Source organism: Gymnodraco acuticeps, unplaced genomic scaffold (assembly GCF_902827175.1).
Source record: "Gymnodraco acuticeps unplaced genomic scaffold, fGymAcu1.1, whole genome shotgun sequence".
NCBI lineage: Eukaryota > Metazoa > Chordata > Actinopteri > Perciformes > Bathydraconidae > Gymnodraco > Gymnodraco acuticeps.
The window spans coordinates 4,634-25,000 of record NW_022990667.1 but is presented as its reverse complement, the minus strand read 5'-3'; the positions used below and the strand labels follow the sequence as shown (position 1 = coordinate 25,000).

At 41.1% G+C, this 20,367-nt stretch overlaps 1 protein-coding gene across 1 annotated transcript in view; it reads left to right on the top strand.

Annotated features, from left to right (window-relative positions):
* rsu1 (Ras suppressor protein 1) overlaps positions 1-15,728 on the top strand; it is a 23,338-nt gene extending 7,610 nt beyond the window's left edge. Inside the window, exons 5-9 of the mRNA XM_034229649.1 lie at positions 216-334; positions 1,872-1,954; positions 2,366-2,480; positions 2,683-2,815; positions 13,804-15,728. Of these exons, the coding sequence (XP_034085540.1) occupies positions 216-334; positions 1,872-1,954; positions 2,366-2,480; positions 2,683-2,815; positions 13,804-13,906 (553 nt within the window). The 3' untranslated portion in view covers positions 13,907-15,728. The remainder of the gene's footprint in view (positions 1-215; positions 335-1,871; positions 1,955-2,365; positions 2,481-2,682; positions 2,816-13,803) is intronic.
* The last annotated feature ends 4,639 nt before the right edge of the window (positions 15,729-20,367 follow it).

Below are 20,367 nucleotides of genomic sequence, written 5' to 3'. Positions count from 1 at the left end.
AAATTCAGACATTTTGTGAGGAAAAGCTCAGCTGGGTCTGAAAACATTTTGTATGTATATTAATGTATATTTTGTGTGTGTGTGTGTGTGTGTGTGTGTGTGTGTGTGTGTGTGTGTGTGTGTGTGTGTGTGTGTGTGTGTGTGTGTGTGTGTGTGTGTGTGTGTGTGTGTGTGTGTGTGTGTGTGTGTGTGTGTGTGTGTGTGTGTACACACAGTATGAACCGTCTGAGCGGCCTGCCCAGAGGATTCGGTTCACTGCCAGCTCTGGAAGTGTTGGACCTCACCTACAACAACCTGAACCAGAGCTCTCTGCCCGGAAACTTCTTCTACCTCAGTGAGTGCACACACACACACACACACACACACACACACCACACACACACACACACACACACACACACACACACACACAACACACACACACACACACACACACACACACACACACACACACACACACAAACATACAACATTTTTGTATGAAACAAACAAGTCTAAATGTGTTATTTAATGAGCTGTAGAGAGGTTGCTATTACAGTGGTCTCAATCTTCTCTTTCACTATCGGCATGAAAGCAAAACAAAAAGTGTATTCCTCAAACACTCTTAACTATTCTTTTGATATTACAAGACATGTCAAGTTCTTAATCCTAATATTTATTGTGGTGGACTTGCTTATTGTATGATTTAAACAATTGAACAAGGTAACTTTTTGCAAAATCACGGCCTAGATTTACCACTGATGATTGCTTTTCAAATGAACACTTTGTCCCAGATACTGTGACTGGGCCTTCTTGAGAATACCAAACCTAACCCAGAGAGCACTCCAAATGTTGTTTTTCTTATGCCTCCTCACTGTCGGTGCTCATTATTCACCCTCACCACAGCTCTGGTTGTCCACATGTCCACAGTGATCCAGAAGTGTTCCATTCACAGACTCCAGGTCAGGAAGATTGGACACCACAGCACTTCCCCTACACCTCAAATCCACATTTTGAAATGGAGCTGTAATATAAAACATGTCAGGAAATACAAGTTTGTGCAACTGACAACATGGGGTTGATAATCCATCCCTTCACTAGTATGATCACAAGCGTCTTGCCATTCCGTCAAACCGCACAACATCCAATAAGGTGGACAACATGTTGGATGAGTATTATGAGTTTATATATATATCCTAGTTCAAATCACTCTCTGGATACTGAGGTACACCCAGGATATACATTTTTTTTGGCAATATGTTTAGTCATTGGTTTTGTAACTTTATTGTATTTATGCAAAAGAGGCTGTTTCAAAATGTACCATACAGTACAGTACAGTAGTGTTAAGGGAACTACTAGGGGTGTTAATCACATTTTTCAACACATTACAATACCTATATATCTTAAACAGATCTAAAATGAAATCATATTCCCACAAAAATGCTTTGGCTCTGTAGGATTGAGCTGCGCTTCAGCGGAAATGGTGACACGTACATGCCATGGGAATTTCAAAATAAAGGCGTATCCTCGAGACACTTATGAGACAACATTGTCACTCCCTCTTTGCACAATCCTTTTTCCCCCACATAGAGAGAGGCCGACCCTTTTTCTTTTTTTTCTCCGCACACTGACAAAGCTGTCTTGTGCGTCGGCTGTCTTGTGAGACGTGCAGAAGGTCTGCGTGGATTGATTCTGTCCAGTTTGTGAGGCACTATTATTAATCAGGCTTGACTGGCGGTATCGATCAGAATCCAGTCTGGTTATGACTCCACACACACACTACACACACACACACACACACACACACACACACACACACACACACACACACACACACACACACACACACACACACACTCACACACTCACTAACAGAGATGCTCGTTTTGCAGCTACTCTCCGTGCCCTCTATCTGAGTGACAACGATTTCGAGGCCTTGCCTGCCGACATCGGGAAGCTGGGCAAGCTGCAAATAGTAAGTTAATGTGACAGACACAATTAAGTTGTATTCTGTTCAGACATCTTTAAATATGTCACACAGGAAGTCTCTCTTTATAACACAATCCCTTTACTGTTGTAGTTCTGTTAGGATTAAAATGTATAAAGAAGTTTCAAGGAGCCACATAAATACAGGCCTTTTTCCACGAGTAAACTTGAATTTTTAAAAGAAAATACAAACCTCATGGGGACTTCAGACCAAGCATACACACAGATTTAGCTTTGACATCTTCAGTTGAAATTATGAAGTGGAGTTTAGAGATGAATTGTTTGGTATCTGTCACTTTAAGGATGAATTGTGTGTGCTTTAAAATCATGTGTGGAGGTTTCAGATATTGTGTGTTTAATAAGTGTGTCTTGTTTTCTCCTTCTTTTTCCTCCTGTCCAGTTGAGTATGAGGGATAATGATCTGACCTCGTTGCCGAAGGAGATCGGGGACCTGGCTCAACTCAAAGAGCTCCACATCCAGGGCAACAGACTGACTGTCCTGCCCCCTGAGCTTGGTACTGACCTCACACACACAACACAGTGAACACACACACACACACACACACACACACACACACACACACACACACACACACACACACACACACACACATACACACACACACACACACACACACACACACACCACACAACTAGATTGATGACATCAAATGATTAGTATTTGTAAACCATGCTTGTGTGTCTTTCTGCCTGCAGGTAATCTGGATCTGACTGGTCCTAAACAGGTGTTCAAAGCAGAGAATAATCCCTGGGTCACTCCCATCGCAGACCAGTTCCAGCTGGGCGTCTCCCACGTCTTTGAATATGTGCGCTCGGAGACCTATAAGTAGTGAGTACCAACTGAACACACATCCACACTGACAGATGACAGTAGACTCAACTTCACACAATGGCCAAGTCATGAAAATGATGTCAAAGTCAGATGAAACTGTTCTTATTATTTCAGGGTTTGTTTCTAGTGTCCAACCCTAAAAAACATCTTTAAAAAGACGGTCCGGATCTCCAGAGTTGCTGTCAAAAGCGAATCAGTTTAAAACGGTATTAAACGTACCCGTGTGTATGTTCGAGCACAGAAATCCAAGTCTAGGCATTTTTCTGTGTTTGAGGTTGCACTGTGAAGCAAAGTGCGGCCATTCATTCTTTGTTCCAGTAGAAGGAGATGCTGCAAATCCTCTGTGTGAATGCTTCAAACTGCTGCTCTGAGGCACACTCCAGAACTGATCCCTACACTGTGTGTGAGTGTGTGTGTGTGTGAGCGAGACAAAAAAAACAGAGCATCCTAACCATATTGTTATCCCATATTTTGTTTGCATACTTGTATGAGAGGAAGTCTTCTATCTTGGTGTATATCTTTCCATAGTACGTTGAATCAATATGAGTTATTCAGATATCGGCTTGTTTCCTTCTCCATCTGCGGACATGTTTACACTTATAGCTTTTTTAAGCTCTTCGTATGAATTGGATATTATTCCTGCTGGTGGCCCTAGCAGGGGTCGGCAACAGGCGGACCGCGGTCCGGATCCGGACCCAGACGCCGACCTATACGGACCCGGAGCTATAATCAATACATTAATAGGGGATTTTTCGGCGCCTCCCGCTTTTTTAACGCTGATTTGGGGTGACTTGTGTAATTGGTGGAGAACCGAAGAGTTTCGGTTTGGGGGGTGGGGGGCAGGGGAGTCCGTCTGTCAGTCCGACTGACGGACAACTTCTCACTTAAAAAAAGAAGAAGAAATCTAGACCGCAAAAATAATTAAACAAGCGAGTACCTGTTTTTCCTGGCCAAGGACAGGTTCCTTGAACACAACACGAGCGTAACGTGTCTTCACGTGGTATATGTCTCGTCTGAAAGGAGTGCTGACAGAGAGCACCGGAACGCCGCTCCAGCTCTTCAAATATTGCAGTACCCATAAGGAGCCGTACACATGCCGCAGTGTTTGCGTGGCTGTGTCTTTAGTTGTAAGCACAGTGGCGATCTGTTGTTATTAGCATCTGGTTAGCTAGCTATGCTAACCAATTTAAAGAGCTTTTCTACAACCAGGTGGAAGAGAGCTCTCTCCTGAGAGGCTCAAATAACCTCAGCTCAGTGAGGTTAAGGCACACCTTGTTATGATCATTATAGTTATTAATGAGACTAAATGAAAAACAGGTATAAAATACTATATGACAGTAACAAAAAAGTTGTTAAAAATAACAAGAATAGAGTTTAAAAGGGGAGTGATTTGTAAAATATCCAAAAAGAAAAATATGCTCACAGTTCTGTTTCATATGGGTGTTGAGAGATGTATCCATAGATCTCTTAATGTTGCTCTCAAAGTGCACCAGATTGATGCTTTTAACTTCAATATTTAAAAAAAAATCTTCCCGGGGGGGCATGCCCCCGGACCCCCCTAGAGGAGGTTAGGTCTGATATTGTTCTATAATCGGTTGAAACTGTTAAGTCATGATGTGAAACGGTTAACAAAGAAAAAGGGAAACTCAAGCTGCTGCTACACTTTATTTTATTTATCTAAAATTAGCTATTTTATGTATTTTATTTTTAAATGCAGCCAGAGAGGAACATTACACATATCCACAGTACTTACTGTATATCTGTATAGTTCAATGTTAATTGACAATATATATTGTTGTTTATGAATTGTACTTTCTTTATTTGATTGGCAGTCAGTTTTTGATTACATGCAGACGTTGATAAAGCTACAGGTCACTTCAATATATATCACACTAATGCATGAAGCAACTTAGACATGTTGATGTTCCGGACCTTTACATGGGGACATGTTCTCTAACTGGACCTCGTTGCATTTTAGTTGAATACCCCTGCCCTAGAGGAAAAAGGTCAGGGGGTCAAAAGTCGAGTGACAACCAGTTTTAATCCTCACTGAAGCACAACGATGTTTATTCCTCTGCTCTAATCAATCAATCATTACATACATACTGCAGTACCGATTGACCATTTTAAACACTGGAACCATTTCTGCTCTGGAGCTTCCTGCTTTTATTTTGGCATAAAATACTGAGTTTAGTGATCAAACTTGTCAGTCACCTGAGTCTGTCAAGCCGGATGATGGAGAGGTCAGCTTCTTTGTATCGTGGACTGCCACTGAATCACTGTCAATGTTAGCACTTGCATAATTTGTCTATCACACACACAACAACAAACACACACTAAACCTTAACAAGTCCCTGTTGTTTGATGTCATCGTCAAATAAGCATACATGAGATGCCCTAATGGCATGGTGGCTGCTACAATTTATTTTCTGGTCTTTAAGACATCTGAAAGAATCCACAGTCCTTGTTCTGCACAACATATTAGCAATATACTGTATCTGAAGCCAATATTATGAGCCATTGTGGAAGATTTGACTTCAAGTTTTTTCCCCAAGCCCTGTGCTTTTACGTTTGAATTACTTCCAGGGGAGGTTTAGTTATTTTTGAAGTGTTGAACAATAGGGAGTAATCTGGGTAATATTTGGACACACTTGCTTATTATCAGTGTGTTGATGGTCATCACACTGAGCATACCCCTCAGCCTGTGAGAGACACTCTAAAATGAGACTGTAAGAATATGTGAGGGCGAGAAACATGTGAAGAAGCGCAACTGCGAAGAAGACACACACACACACACACACACACACACACACACACACACACACACCTAGCAGCAGCCTGTCTCTGGGCAGGTGTTAAATAATATCCCAAAAAGATCATCTTTGTGTCTCCACAGCTTCATTCACACCTGACTAAATGTCCTTCAGCTTCCAACTCTGTGAACACACACACACACACACACACACACACACACACACACACACACACACACACACACACACTCTCTCACATACACACACACCTGTCTGCTCCTCCAGTTTCTGTCTCAGTGAGTGGACTGCTGCTTGTATTAGAGCTGTCTGTCCTGACTTACAGTAGAGTTGGACATTGTTCCAAGCTTTGAATTCTGAAGCAAAACATTTTTCAATTCCGCATTTTTTTAAAGTAACTTCCTCCTTCTGTTGTGCCAAAACCGACTGTGATCTGCCTGGCTTTAGTTAGTTTTGTATCCAAAAATATTACTAGATCCAACAGATGTTAACCTTTTATTAGTGCAGAGTGCACTTCCTTGAATGGGTTTGACATTGTAAATACCTTATTATTAAATATTTATATCTACAAAAGAGTGGCCCTGCAGATAAGATGTGGGTATATCTGTATTTTAGAGACATTGGCAGCGAAATCAAGTTTTAATCTTGAAACCTTGATTATTTACTGGAGGCTAATTAAAACTATAAGTTAATAGAGATATCTGGAATTCAAAATAGACTTTTCAGCAGGGGAAATGATGGAGAAGGCCCAATGGAAAGTGTATCCAATAGAAACCATAATGGATGTGTTCAGTTAGACTTCTTCTGTACAAGTGTCAATGCGACGGCAATGTGCTCATTAATTTTCAAAACACTCTTTTAAAATGTTGGTTAGAGGACGTTTCCTAACTGAATATGGCATTAGGTCAAAGGTCAACAAAATAAGGAGACAATTCATCAACTCGTGAGAATCATTTGTATTGATGCTAAATGTCACGGCATTACGGTGAGTATTTATATCAATAGAGTGCTCTGAAGTCCCACTGACATCCCCATGCCTAGTAATGCAAAATATACATCTAATCATATAACTGTATATCCCGCTGGTGAGGCTTTGGTATTGTTTGATTGATGAAGTCTTTGTGCTTTAAATATGTATTTAAATAAACACTGGCGTCTTTCATCATGATGCGTGTGCATGAGAGAGAGGAAGAGAGTGGGGTTATGTTGCCTGTCATACATGTTTCATCAGTAATCTTGTTATCCTGACAGAGCGCTGCAGACTGTATCTCATGGTACATTAACATACAGTAGAGAGAGAACCCCTCTCTTTCCTCACAATACATTATGTTTTATTCATTTCTTCCTGTCTCCCTTTCTCGTTCCATACCCCGCGAATCACTGAAGAAATGTTGACTTTTCATCCCTCTCTGCCTGAACAATACTGTGTTCTTGAAAGGACTTCAGTCAATACTTGTTTCAGTAAAGGAACCACAAACTGCGTTAAGTGTAAAATCATCTGAGTGAGGTACAAGTTGTAGATAAAATCAGAGCCAGGTGAGGGTTGGGATCTGTTGCAAGGGACAAAAGCAACTTTGTGTTGAGATGCTTTTAATAAATGAGCTTCAAATAAGGAGAAATCAAGATCAGGATTGGATGTGAAATAAAAAATATTGGTTAAAGAAACACGTCACCTAGTTTAGAATGCATTGGCATTAATATAGTTGGGTGGGAAGCATATATATATATATATTAGCCATATTTCACATAAACCAATCATTGTAAGGCCAGAAAATCACTTGGCAGCAATAGAAAATGCTGCTATTGCAACTATTGTTATAATAATAATATTTTATTATAGCGCTTTTCCAGATGCTCAAAGCGCTTTACAAATACACATTACAATATTTTTTTTATACATGCAATGGTCACTGTGGACAATACCCACATGGTTATGGATTTTTTATTTGTTTTTCCCTATTTTGCTTTTGGAAGAATGATGTTAGTACATGTTCACTTATTCCAAGTCTCAGTAAAAACATTTTGACAAACAATATTTGAGTTTTAGAGCTGATTTCACATTGTCCTAAAGTGAACTGAAGCCAGTGGCCGCCTAGGATGTATGATTTTTTTTTGTATACAAACTGGCATGTTTAATAAAATGCCTGCAATCTTTCCGCAGTTCATCTTCACATCTCTTTCTCCCCTTTCCGTCATTTTGTAGCCATTTCTGCTCAACTAGTCCTGGTTAGTTCCTCTGGATGCAGAGTGCAGTCTCTCTGCTTCTGTCTAATTATATTCACGCGTTGATGCCTAACAGAGAGGGCTGCACAGGGCCATGCAGCGGGGGGGGTCGTACAGTGAGGGCCCCACCTGTCTGCTGAACACAGGGAGGAAGAGCAGCTCATTAACTGATTAAACCCTCTGCGTGCGTGCGTGCGTGTGTGTGTGTGTGTTCTAGCATTACTATACTTGTGGGGGACCTACGTCTGTTTACACAGTCACATGTGGGGACTCAAATTGGAGGTCCCCATGAGGGGAATCATTAATTTTAGGGTGAAGACTTGTTTAGGATTAGGGTTAGGTTAAGGGTTAGGGTTAGGCATGTGTTGGTTATGGTTAAGGTTAGGGTAAGTCTCCAGGAAATGCATGTAAGTCAATGTAATGTCCCCTGAAGTGATGTATACATGGTGTGTGTGTGTGTGTGTGTGTGTGTGTGTGTGTGTGTGTGTGTGGGTGTGTGTGTGTGTGTGTGTGTGTGTGTGTGTGTGTGTGTGTGTGTGTGTGTGTGTGTGTGTTGTGTGTGTGTGTGTGTGTTTCGAGGTGGTTTGCAGTCCTGTACCACAGAGGGTGAAAGCTCTGCTCCATCTTTACAAAAACAATGGTAGTGTAGCTTATTTATACGTCAATGTGTCCGAAATCAAGAACACAAAAACCCAAAACCACGACTCAACAAAGGCAGGTTCAGGCAGGGGCAACCGAGGTAAACGCCAAGCTCAATCGTAGTCTGGGGGAAACTGTGAAAGGTCAAAAACTCAGGTAGAGTCGGGTGCAAGCTAAGAGTCACGGCACCAAAGCAGAACTGGTGGAAGTGGTCTGGTATATATACTGGGGAGCTGATTAGCGAATGAGGAGCAGGTGAGGGAGAGTGTGAGCAGGTGGAGTTAATCACTGATGGAGGGGCTGCGTCTGAAATGAATGCAGAGTTAATACAAAATAAAGCAACATTAAGCAAATAACATAAGAATGATAAGTAAGAAAGGAAAACTCCAAACCGTCATTTTGGTGAATTACATTTTAGTTTGATCAGCAGTTTAATTGTACTTTGTTGAAGTGGCACATTAACGCTTGACTTTAAAACGTTTTACTCAAATAGACTCAACTGATTTGCAACAACTTTACTTTGTTTGCTCCCAAAATGAGTCGAATAATAAACCACTTTTATGCAAACATAATGAGCTGACAATATTCACTCACTGTCAAGTGGCACAAAAGCATGAATAATTATCACTGAAGACATATTCCAAACTTCAGCAAATAATGATCTGTGCTCGATTGATTATTGAATCCATAACTGTCTGGACATTAACACGTTTCCCTGTGTGTATGTTAGCTTCTCCACTGTGTGCCGAAGTGGCACATGATCGAATTGTACACATTATAGTTGCTTTAATATACAGTGACACGTCTCTGTAGAGTTGTGAAATTCACTGCTAAACAACACATTTCTTTATTTGAGGAGATTGCTTTGGGTTTAAATCCTCTTCTAGAACATTTACCTGCAGTTGTTGTGGGATGTTCCATCATCTAATCTCCTTTTAATGTGGTTAATGAGATATTTAATGTCATTTTATCTGAGACTAATCTGAGCTTTAACTGTTCCTGCTGGAGCCTGGAGATAAAACGCAGATAGAGTGAGCTGCACTTTGTGTGTTCAGTTAACAAAGTTATTTTTGCTGATTTCACTTATGGATAAAAAAGTGTATGTTCACGCAGACGTCCCACAGAGTGCTGCTGAGTCAGTGGGAATGTAACTAATGATGAGGACAGAGGTCTTTGCCACCATTGGCTAAAAGCACCAGTTGTTTGTCATGAATCTTAATTAGTATATTTTCTACTTCTTTCCTCCCCCTCCCTGCTCTTCCGTATCTTCACTGCTTCCCTCCTTCTTCTCCATAATGTTTCTCTGGCTGTAAAGGAAGTTACTGAATTGCTTTGTAGCTTTGGTGAAGATGAGGTGAGAGGAAGGCCCCCATCAGATCGATGGCCTTTGGCCTCCCAGCGCATTTATCAAACAGGCACTCACAATAGATATTTTTAACTTGTGTAACACACACACACATATCCCGATAAAGAAAAGAAAATACCAACTTTCAATCACACACACACACACACACACACCACACACACACACACACACACACACACACACACACCACACACACACACACAAACAGTGCGGTACTTTTGCCATGATTAAATTAAGCCGTGTTGGAATAGCAGAGCTCCATAAAGACATCTTCAGGAATCTGAATCCATTCTCCTCCATTCTTCTGCATTTATTGGCCTTAAAAGTTCATTACTAAAGCCACACACACCACACACACACACACACACACACACACAACACACACCACACACACACACACACACCCACACACACACACACACACACACACACACACACACACACACTCACACACGCACACACACACAACAGACGTAAATGAAATGGGAAATCTTTATGTTGATCTTTAGCTAGAACTGTTAAGTGTTGTTTCGCTAGGATAAAAGCATAATAAAACTGTGTGTGTGTGTGTGTGACAAAATGTAGTGCGCCGTGAGCTGTGGAAACATCGTCAGGCAGATGAGGAAAAAGCAGGATTATGCGGGTCTAACAAATTCTAAAATAAAAAACATTCATCGTGCAAATTGCAGATAGAAGCACCCTTCAGGTTTTCTCTGGATTATATTCACGTCTTTCTACTCGTACCAACCAACCAAAACCTCTCAAAAATCCTGCTTACTCACCGCTTGATACTTTAATTCATTATTTAAATCTTCCAGCACTGGTTATACAATTTAAACATACGGACCATTTTTAAAACATAAATAAGGCTTTTTAAAAAGGTAGTAAACTGTTCATGCTTGCCTTTGTGTCTTCAACTGTCAAGAGTGTGACTTAACAACATGGCAACAGGTACTGTACATACTAGAAGTGATTAAAAAAACATTCATAAACATCCCTTTTTGAGCAAACACTCCATCATCAATTAGGCTGCATTATTCTCCCCTGTTCACATTGATTCCTGTTGTCCTGACTGATCATTCCCCTCCTCTTCCCTTTACATCTTTCCTTCCTCCACTCATCCATCAACGCTAGGAAGCCACAATTATGCTAACAGTAGCGTGTTATGACAGCACTGAGTGTGCCGCATTGGCCACTTATTGACTAAATGAATAATCTGGCTTTTCTTAAAGGGAGCGCACACAATCTGTCACCAGCGTCCTCCTCTGATCATTACACCTCTGCTTGTGTTCTCTCTGCTTCCTCCGGTCCACATACATGCACAAATTGGCAAAATGTAAAAACGAATAATAAATCACTGTTAGTTACATTATAACGGTGGTATGCTCTCCTCTTATTTTTGTATTACTTAGACATTTGTGTCTTCTCTCACTCTGTGCTATATGTATAGGGGTACTCATGTTCTCCCATAGGGATACATAACGAATTAGGATCCTATTGGAATTAATAATTGTGACTTTCTTCCAATGGCATTTCACTGACTTGATTGTTTTCAGATTGTCTCACTGTCCTGAAATTATCAGAGCTATTTTTTTTTTTAGTCATGGGTTTTCATCTATAATTTAAACGAGTTAAATAAATCAACGTAGATGTGACAGGCGGACAGGTGGATTTCCTTCTTGGGCGGTTGGTCGTTACACAAAAGTTTAACTTGTAACTTTCTATAAGGAACATCTGCTGATTTGGTGGAGCTACAGTTAGCTAGTAGCATTTGAGAACCACGAATGTAAAACAAAAGAGAAGCCAATTCATCTTGAAATTGTGGAGATATTTCGGGGTGGCTGTGGCTCAGCGACAAAATGGGTGGATACCAATCCAATGGTCAGTGGTTTGATCCCCAGCCTCTGTAGTTAACATGTCAAAGTGTCCTTAAGCAAGGTACTTAACCCTGTAATTGCTACCATAGGCATAAAGGTATCGAAGTGTATTTAAGTTGCTTTGGATACAACAAGCGTTGGCTAAAAAATGATATGTACTCTAATGTTATTTCAGTCCGGACCAAAGTGATAGAATCAGAATACCTTATATTAATATTAATCCCACAGAGGACATCGTTACAGCAGAAAAGAGCCAAAGAGAGCTTAATATGCTACCTAAGAAGCATGCATAAAAGTACAAAAAAGTTACACAATTGACAAAATACACGTCCTGTAACAGTTCTGAGGGATTTAGCAGCCAGGTATATATTGCACAGTTATTAACGGCATATATACCAAGATCAACTGCCAGCAGACAATGCCGTCCCTAGACTAAAGCCACTATCATGGCTAAAAGCTGTCAACTGTCCCCAGGCCCAGCTGATCCAGACTCTGCCCCCCCCCCCTCCACCTCTCCTCTGGGACCTGGCCCCCCATCCGACAGGGCAGGAGTCCCAGCATCACTTTGTCTAAACCGTTCTCTGTCAAATGTGTGTCCCTGCAGACAGCAGACCGTAATGCACACTTACACACAGTTTGAGAGCAGCTGGGGCGAGATTTTTTTAAAGAGGAACAGTAAGAGACATTTAAAGCAAACTCAAACACTCCTCTGGCTGTGTCTGTCCCCCCCCCCTTCCTCTTTGTGTCTCCGTCTGTCTGTCTCTGCCGTCGGCCTGCTGGGGGTTTGATGGGCAGCAGATATTATGGACTTTGGCAGCACTTAATTCCCAAGTGCAAGTGTTGACACGGGATGGAGGCAGGGAGAGGAAAGTACAAGACGCTTCAATCATAGAGTGACAGTTACACCACAGTGGATTTGTATAAACGCATCCTCAGTGTGTGTGTACCCATCACTTACAGGTTTTTTAAAGGGATGTTTATATATTAGTTTTCCTCTTCTGGAACCATAGGTTACAATAGAAGGGACAAGCAAGTGGCAAGTGTGAGGATTTTGAATATACTGAGCATGTGGGGGGACAGTGGATATTTGGAGACTGCTACTCGATTGAGAAATGTGTGTGTGGACTTTTTGATATTTTGAATTGGCTGTGAAATAGGATGACTATTTGCACTATCGTTATCCAAGTTTTCAAACCAGCTTTCTCTTAAAACATGGGTTGACTTATCAATAAATGAACTTACCAGATGGAAATTAAGCAACTTAACCCTACGACCAATGATCTATACAAACAAGCTACTATACACAACTGTTTATTGTATTATCTGATTCATTTGGGCAGGCTCCTACATTATCCAGTTTTAAAGTCAGCTTGTTTTAAACCCAGGCCAAGCATGAATACAATGAGAGGAGGAAAAAGGAAGACACAATTATTAACAGGCTGTGGGGAAAAGCAAAGAGAGACTGAACTGAAGAATAAGTCTTTTCCACTCCAATGAGCTCCGCTGCTTGTGAGCAAGAGACACCCATGGGAGAGAAGAAGTGACAGACAGAGGGTGGTGTGGTGTGTGTGTGTGTGTGTGTGTGTGTGTGTGTGGTGTGTGTGTGTGTGTGTGTGTGTGTGTGTGTGTGTGTGTGTGTGTGTGTGTGTGTGTGTGTGTGTGTGTGTGTGTGTGTGTGTGTGTGTGTGTGTGTGTGTGTGTGGTGTGTGTGTGTGTGTTGTGTGTGTGTGTGTGTGTGTGTGGAAGAGACACTCTCCGTGTGTCCAGTACTCAGTTGTACCGGACACTAATAATTATGACTCTATGTGTGCTGTGTGGATATTTGGTGTTTGTGGGTTTGGTCCAATTAAACTGTCGGCCACTATTCGTCACAGCGTGCCAGTGATGCTGCTGACACCTGCAGTTGTATTAGTTAAATTGCCTGGATGGGTGATGGTGGGCACTAGAGACAGTATAAAAAGGAATATGATCATTTTTGAAACATAAAGAGACAATTCACAAACGGTACAATCATATTGCTATGCTATAAGCTTGGTTACAACAACTGCCTTCGTCCCCACCCTCGCCACTCAACACTTGTTTTTTTCTCTTCCCCTTTCTCCTCCCCAGTCTCTACGGCAGACACATGCAGGCTAACCCAGAACCACCGAAGAAGAACAACGATAAGAGCAAGAAGATCAGCCGCAAGCCTCTGGCCGCCAAGAACAAATAGAGAGGAGACAAAGATGGAGTCGATGCCGGTCAAACTCACTGCATGTGCCTTTTTCTTCTCTCTTTTTTAAGACATTTTGTATTACATTGAAATGTATGGATTATGTTTCTGAACGTGTTAAATATTGTTTGGACTGTATTCCACTGTGCCTGAGTATATATATATTTTTGTTTTCGGTGCTACTTACTAACAATGCTCAGACTAACACCAACAGAATTTAGAATCAAACGTAAGAATGTATTATAATCATCCTAAAAAGGTACTTTAACTTAAATGATAAGGACATACACGGCTGTTAAACTGCTATGATACCAAAGGCTAATATTTAATGTTCAACTATTAAGTCCAGCTTTTCGTTTTAATGATAATCAAAAGTCAAAGTAGTCTAAAAACGACAGATGTCCACTTGATGCCGCGGCGTCACTTCTTCACAGCAGCTCGATGTCCACATTTCTGCTGACTCGGCAACATTCACTCCATTGTTCTAACCCTTTATTCTCCAGCTCTGTGAAGGCATTCATTAACCTTGTATTCAACTTTTTTACCTTTTAATGAAATATTAAGCTTTTTTTTAAAGGAATTTTCTAATTCTCTTCACACTCGCTACCCCTTGAAGTTCTTCTTCTTCAGCTAACGGTGAGCGACAGGCTTTATTTAAAAACGCGTCACAAGAAAAGTATATATATTAGCTCTTCTTTAGGTAATGCAGTTAGCTTCAAATTCTGCCAGTTTTACACTTCAACCTTTATTTCACCAATGAAAAAACATTTATTTCACGTTACTACTGCCTTTTCACCAATGCTGTGCACTTTATTTTTAGCTTTCAGTATTCACACACATTTTCTACAGGAAATGCATTTTCTACTAACACATGTGCGGGTCATTTAGAGGTGGTTACAGTTACGTTATGATTGTTTTGGATGATATGTAAAGATATGACTGAGAAAAGAGCAGCAAGTGCCGATCCAATGCCAGGTGGAAAGACAGCTTCTTGTATTTTGACAATCTATTTCAAATATAATTGTGTACTATTGTCTGTAAGATTGAAGAAGCAGTCTGTCTCAGTGCCAGTGTTCAATCTCTGAGAGCTCTGAGGGGCCGATTCACACAGAATGGATTGCGTCCGCATGAAAACCTCTCCGACTGCAATTATCATTAAGAGTAAATGTTGCTTTTGCACCAAGAACACTGAAGGCAGAACAAGAGAGGAAAATAAAAATGTAATTGCAGAGATTTCTGGCCCACGCATTCTTTAAAACCTAAGTCAAGGAGTTTAAACGCAAACGGAAGAAACCAGATTCGGGTCTAATACGATCACTGGACTCTTTTAAGTGCTCTAGCTTCTGAAACCTCTCTGCAGATGCTAATAATTTCACTTTAACTGCGTGAGGCTATTAACGGCATCTTTGTAAATTGGACTGTTTTCGTAATTAGGCTCATTTGCATAGAAAGACGTGAGTTTTGCGCCAAATGAATGCATATCATCTGATTTAAATTGGCTGTGTAGTAAGGGGGGCATGTCACAGTTGTTGCGGGTGCTTTGAGAATTACATGCCGCCTCTTTTTGTACTATTGATGCTGCTGAACAATCCTCTGGTGAATTGGTTCCTGAGAGTCTCTGCCTTCAATTTCACTTTCTCTTTGTTGTGTTACTTTGAAAGCTTCACCAAGTGTCCGTCACATTTCAGCCTGTACCGAAGCTGATTTATTGTAATCATGTTTAAAGTCATTGTGCTTCTATCACAGGCCAACATATACTGAAAGTACATCATGCTCACTGTATTGAACACTTACAAAATATTATATTAATAATGAAAATCAATGTTTTCTCTTGTGTCATCTATTTCAGAACCATAATACAGTACAATATAAGCCATAAGAATTGTAAGATGTGTCTAAATACAGTCATGTTTGGGGTTTTAATGTAATTGACTGATAAGAAGGCGGGGTTTCCAAAGTTTCCTGAATGAAAACAACATTCAATACGGTCGCCTTAGTTTAAGACCTCCATCCATCTCTGAGAGAAAGTAATAATGGCAGCCTGACTCAGCCTCTGTTGACTTTCAACTCTTTCACCAGTTTAAAAGCAAAGGCTGTAAATAAATGTAAAATGTCAGCTTTGATCAAATAAAGGTGACCTAGACCTATATGTAACCAAATATCACCTCCACCCTGAAGTGTAAAACATTCACTCCTGCACTCCGTACCTTTTCTGTGGATGTTGTTCCTGTTTTTTCTTCACTTCATCTCAATTCATCTCACACCTTTCCAAGGACACAATGAGTCCCAGGCTAACTAAAGCCCATTGATTTTCACGGGGTGATTATAGGTGGCGTGTGTGTTAGGGCAGGCTCGATTGTCTAAGGTGGGCTGCACAGTGCCACTTTAATGAGGGTTGGTGACACAGGGCAGAGAAACAAGCCCCCGCCCACCAGAGGATGAGTCGCTAATATACAGCTGCTGCTTTATGGACCGCAGCATTTACACAGAGCAAAGGCAAACATCTGTCTTTAAACATTAATATATTTCAAATGTTCTGTTTCATATTGTGTCCAATTCCTTTAATATCTCTACAGGTTTTGCTGTCTTGTTGCTCCTGTAACATAGCGGCATCACTATGTAACACTTACGCTTCTTTTGGCTAGCTCTCCAACTCATTGTATAGGCTAAGGGGCGGGGCATCTCTAAGCAGTTGACCAATCAAAACGGAGCCGGCCAGCTAACCAATCAGAGCTCTGGTTTCAGACAGAGGGGTGAAAAGAGGTGCCACAGCACAGGCAGTATGAGAAAATAAAGAGCTTTTTGAACATTAAAGCATGGAGACATCTAGAGACACTACATACTGATATACACCTGAACATCAGCAGGAGAGGACTCTTTAAAGTAGAGACACTACATACTGATATACACCTGAACATCAGCAGGAGAGGACTCTTTAAAGTAGAGACACTACATACTGATATACACCTGAACATCAGCAGGAGAGGACTCTTTAAAGTAGATACACTACATACTGATATACACCTGAACATCAGCAGGAGAGGACTCTTTAAAGTAGAGACACTACATACTGATATACACCTGAACATCAGCAGGAGAGGACTCTTTAAAGTAGAGACACTACACATACTGATATACACCTGAACATCAGCAGGAGAAGACTCTTTAAAGTAGAGACACTACATACTGATACACACCTGAACATCAGCAGGAGAGGACTCTTTAAAGTAGAGACACTACATACTGATATACACCTGAACATCAGCAGGAGAGGACTCTTTAAAGTAGAGACACTACATACTGATATACACCTGAACATCAGCAGGAGAGGACTCTTTAAAGTAGAGACACTACATACTGATATACACCTGAACATCAGCAGGAGAGACTCTTTAAAGTAGAGACACTACATACTGATATACATCTGAACATCAGCGGGAGAGGACTCTTTAAAGTAGAGACACTACATACTGTATACACCTGAACATCAGCAGGAGAGGACTCTTTAAAGTAGAGACACTACATACTGATATACACCTGAACATCAGCAGGAGAGGACTCTTTAAAGTAGAGACACTACATACTGATATACACCTGAACATCAGCAGGAGAGGACTCTTTAAAGTAGAGACACTACATACTGATATACACCTGAACATCAGCAGGAGAGGACTCTTTAAAGTAGAGACACTACATACTGATATCACCTGAACATCAGCAGGAGAGGACTCTTTAAAGTAGAGACACTACATACTGATATACACCTGAACATCAGCAGAGAGGACTCTTTAAAGTAGAGACACTACATACTGATATACACCTGAACATCAGCAGGAGGGACTCTTTAAAGTAGAGACACTACATACTGATATACACCTGAAAATCAGCAGGAGAGGACTCTTTAAAGTAGAGACACTACATACTGATATACACCTGAACATCAGCAGGAGAGGACTCTTTAAAGTAGAGACACTACATACTGATATACACCTGAACATCAGCAGGAGAGGACTCTTTAAAGTAGAGACACTACATACTGATATACACCTGAACATCAGCAGGAGGGACTCTTTAAAGTAGAGACACTACATACTGATATACACCTGAACATCAGCAGGAGAGGACTCTTTAAAGTAGAGACACTACATACTGATATACACCTGAACATCAGCAGGAGAGGACTCTTTAAAGTAGAGACACTACATACTGATATACACCTGAAAATCAGCAGGAGAGGACTCTTTAAAGTAGAGACACTACATACTGATATACACTGAACATCAGCAGGAGAGGACTCTTTAAAGTAGAGACACTACATACTGATATACACCTGAACATCAGCAGGAGAGGACTCTTTAAAGTAGAGACACTACATACTGATATACACCTGAACATCAGCAGGAGAGGACTCTTTAAAGTAGAGACACTACATACTGATACACCTGAACATCAGCAGGAGAGGACTCTTTAAAGTAGAGACACTACATACTGATACACCTGAACATCAGCAGGAGAGGACTCTTTAAAGTAGAGACACTACTACTGATATACACCTGAATGATTTTAAACGTATCTATTCGTGGGACGTTGTATCTCTAAATGGTAACAATTCATATACCCTGTTTTCTCAAAGGTTGACCAACAGTCTTTGAGCAGATTTACAGTTGGTTTTGATAACGTGTTCATTTACTGTATATCCCAATACAACAAACCACTGCATGTTCAGCCTAAACTCGTCCGAAACAAACCATTCGTACATGTACCTTTAGAAAAATACAGAAAAGCATAAAAACCTTTTGTTAACAGCAGCACTGATCGTGTTGTTGTCAGTATTGGATTGTTGCCATTGTCATGGGAAATGACACACCTGAACTCTAGTGATTTAGTATTGCACTTAAAAAAGTTGGTGACTCACAAGAAACACCTTTAAAAAATGATGAGGATCCAATCTGTGCATCAGAGGTAATGCAACACACTGTTCGCTTAAAATGGCAAATGATTTCATATCTGGAGGAATATCGGGACAATTTGGCAGTGTTTTGACTTTCCTATAGGGACATGTCCATACCATCCATACCTGAATCTACAGATATGAACATAGTCATTTGTCTTGTGGAACAGGAGAACACAGAGGCAATGAGAGGCGGTATCGATGTAACTAAAATCAAACCTCGTTCCTCTGGCTTCATTAGGCTTCCAAACGTCCACTTATCGAGAGTCCCTGAAAATGAGCTGTGAAGGTAACGGAGGATCATTGCATTGGCACTTCACTCAATATCTGCTGAATGATAAATTGCTGTGGAGGGCTTATACGAGCCACAAAAAGTCCAGGGACTGAGAGTGGACAGAGTAATAATACGATAATATTCATAAACTTTATTCAGAGCAGTTTTCAACACAAAAGTTTCAAAGTGCTTTACAAAGCAATACAATCATGATGAGAGCAAGAACCAGAGTGTCAGTGACAGAGAGGTGTGTCCAAATATTTATCAGCTTTGACATCAGTATAGGGTCATTGTTTATTGAGCATTGGCATTTTATGAATTTAACAGCCACAGCTTGTCTAATAAGTTTGGTAGTGAAGCGTCATTTTATCAGAATACTGGGACAGACATTTACCTTTACAGAAGTAAAAGTACCAACACAGCCATTTCAAAAGACAGATTTAACAGATGTCATGAGCAGTGGCTATGTGTGGGAGTCCTCAATAAACACTACTTTGTGAGGAATCGTATCTGCCTAAAGTATATCTGGAGTCAGATAAAGTTACCAAACCCTGTATTACTCTATATTGATACCCTGCTGCCCTCTTTCTATTGGAGGACAGAGCATCAGGATCTTCTCTGTTATCTCTCTCTCTCTCTCTCCTCTCTCTTCTCTCTCTCTCTCTCTCTCTCTCTCCTCTCTCTCTCTCCTCTCTCTCTCTCTCTCTCTCTCTCTCTCCTCTCTCTCTCTCTCTCTCTACTCTCTCTCTCCTCTCTCTCTCTCTCTCTCGCTCTCTCTCTCCCCTCTCTCTCCCCCTGTGTTTATGTGCTTTGACTCCCTCTCAGCTCTGTATCAGACAGACTGATCCACCTTAAGAGTGCAGCTGCTGTATAAACACTTTGTTTGGGGGACCTGTGGATCAAAGAGGGCCAGACCCCGAGTCTGGATTTCAGAGATGCTGAATCCAGAGCTTTTGAAAATCAGCGACCAGTGAGAACTTTGAGAGAGACTTGAATAGCCCGCACATCAGCAGAACAAGTGTGGAGAGGAGAGGGACGAGGACACGAGGGAGGGGGGCTGTGCTTTAAAAAGTTAATTAAACATACTAAGTGTAGCGTCACTACACATTTTTTCTCTTTAAAGGGTACCTCTCCAGCCAGCAACATTTCACCCAAAAGCAGACAGCCGGATCGTCCTGCGCTGACGCGGCTGGTCGCAGGAAACGGCTAGTAGCGGCGGGGGTCCTGGGGGTCGTG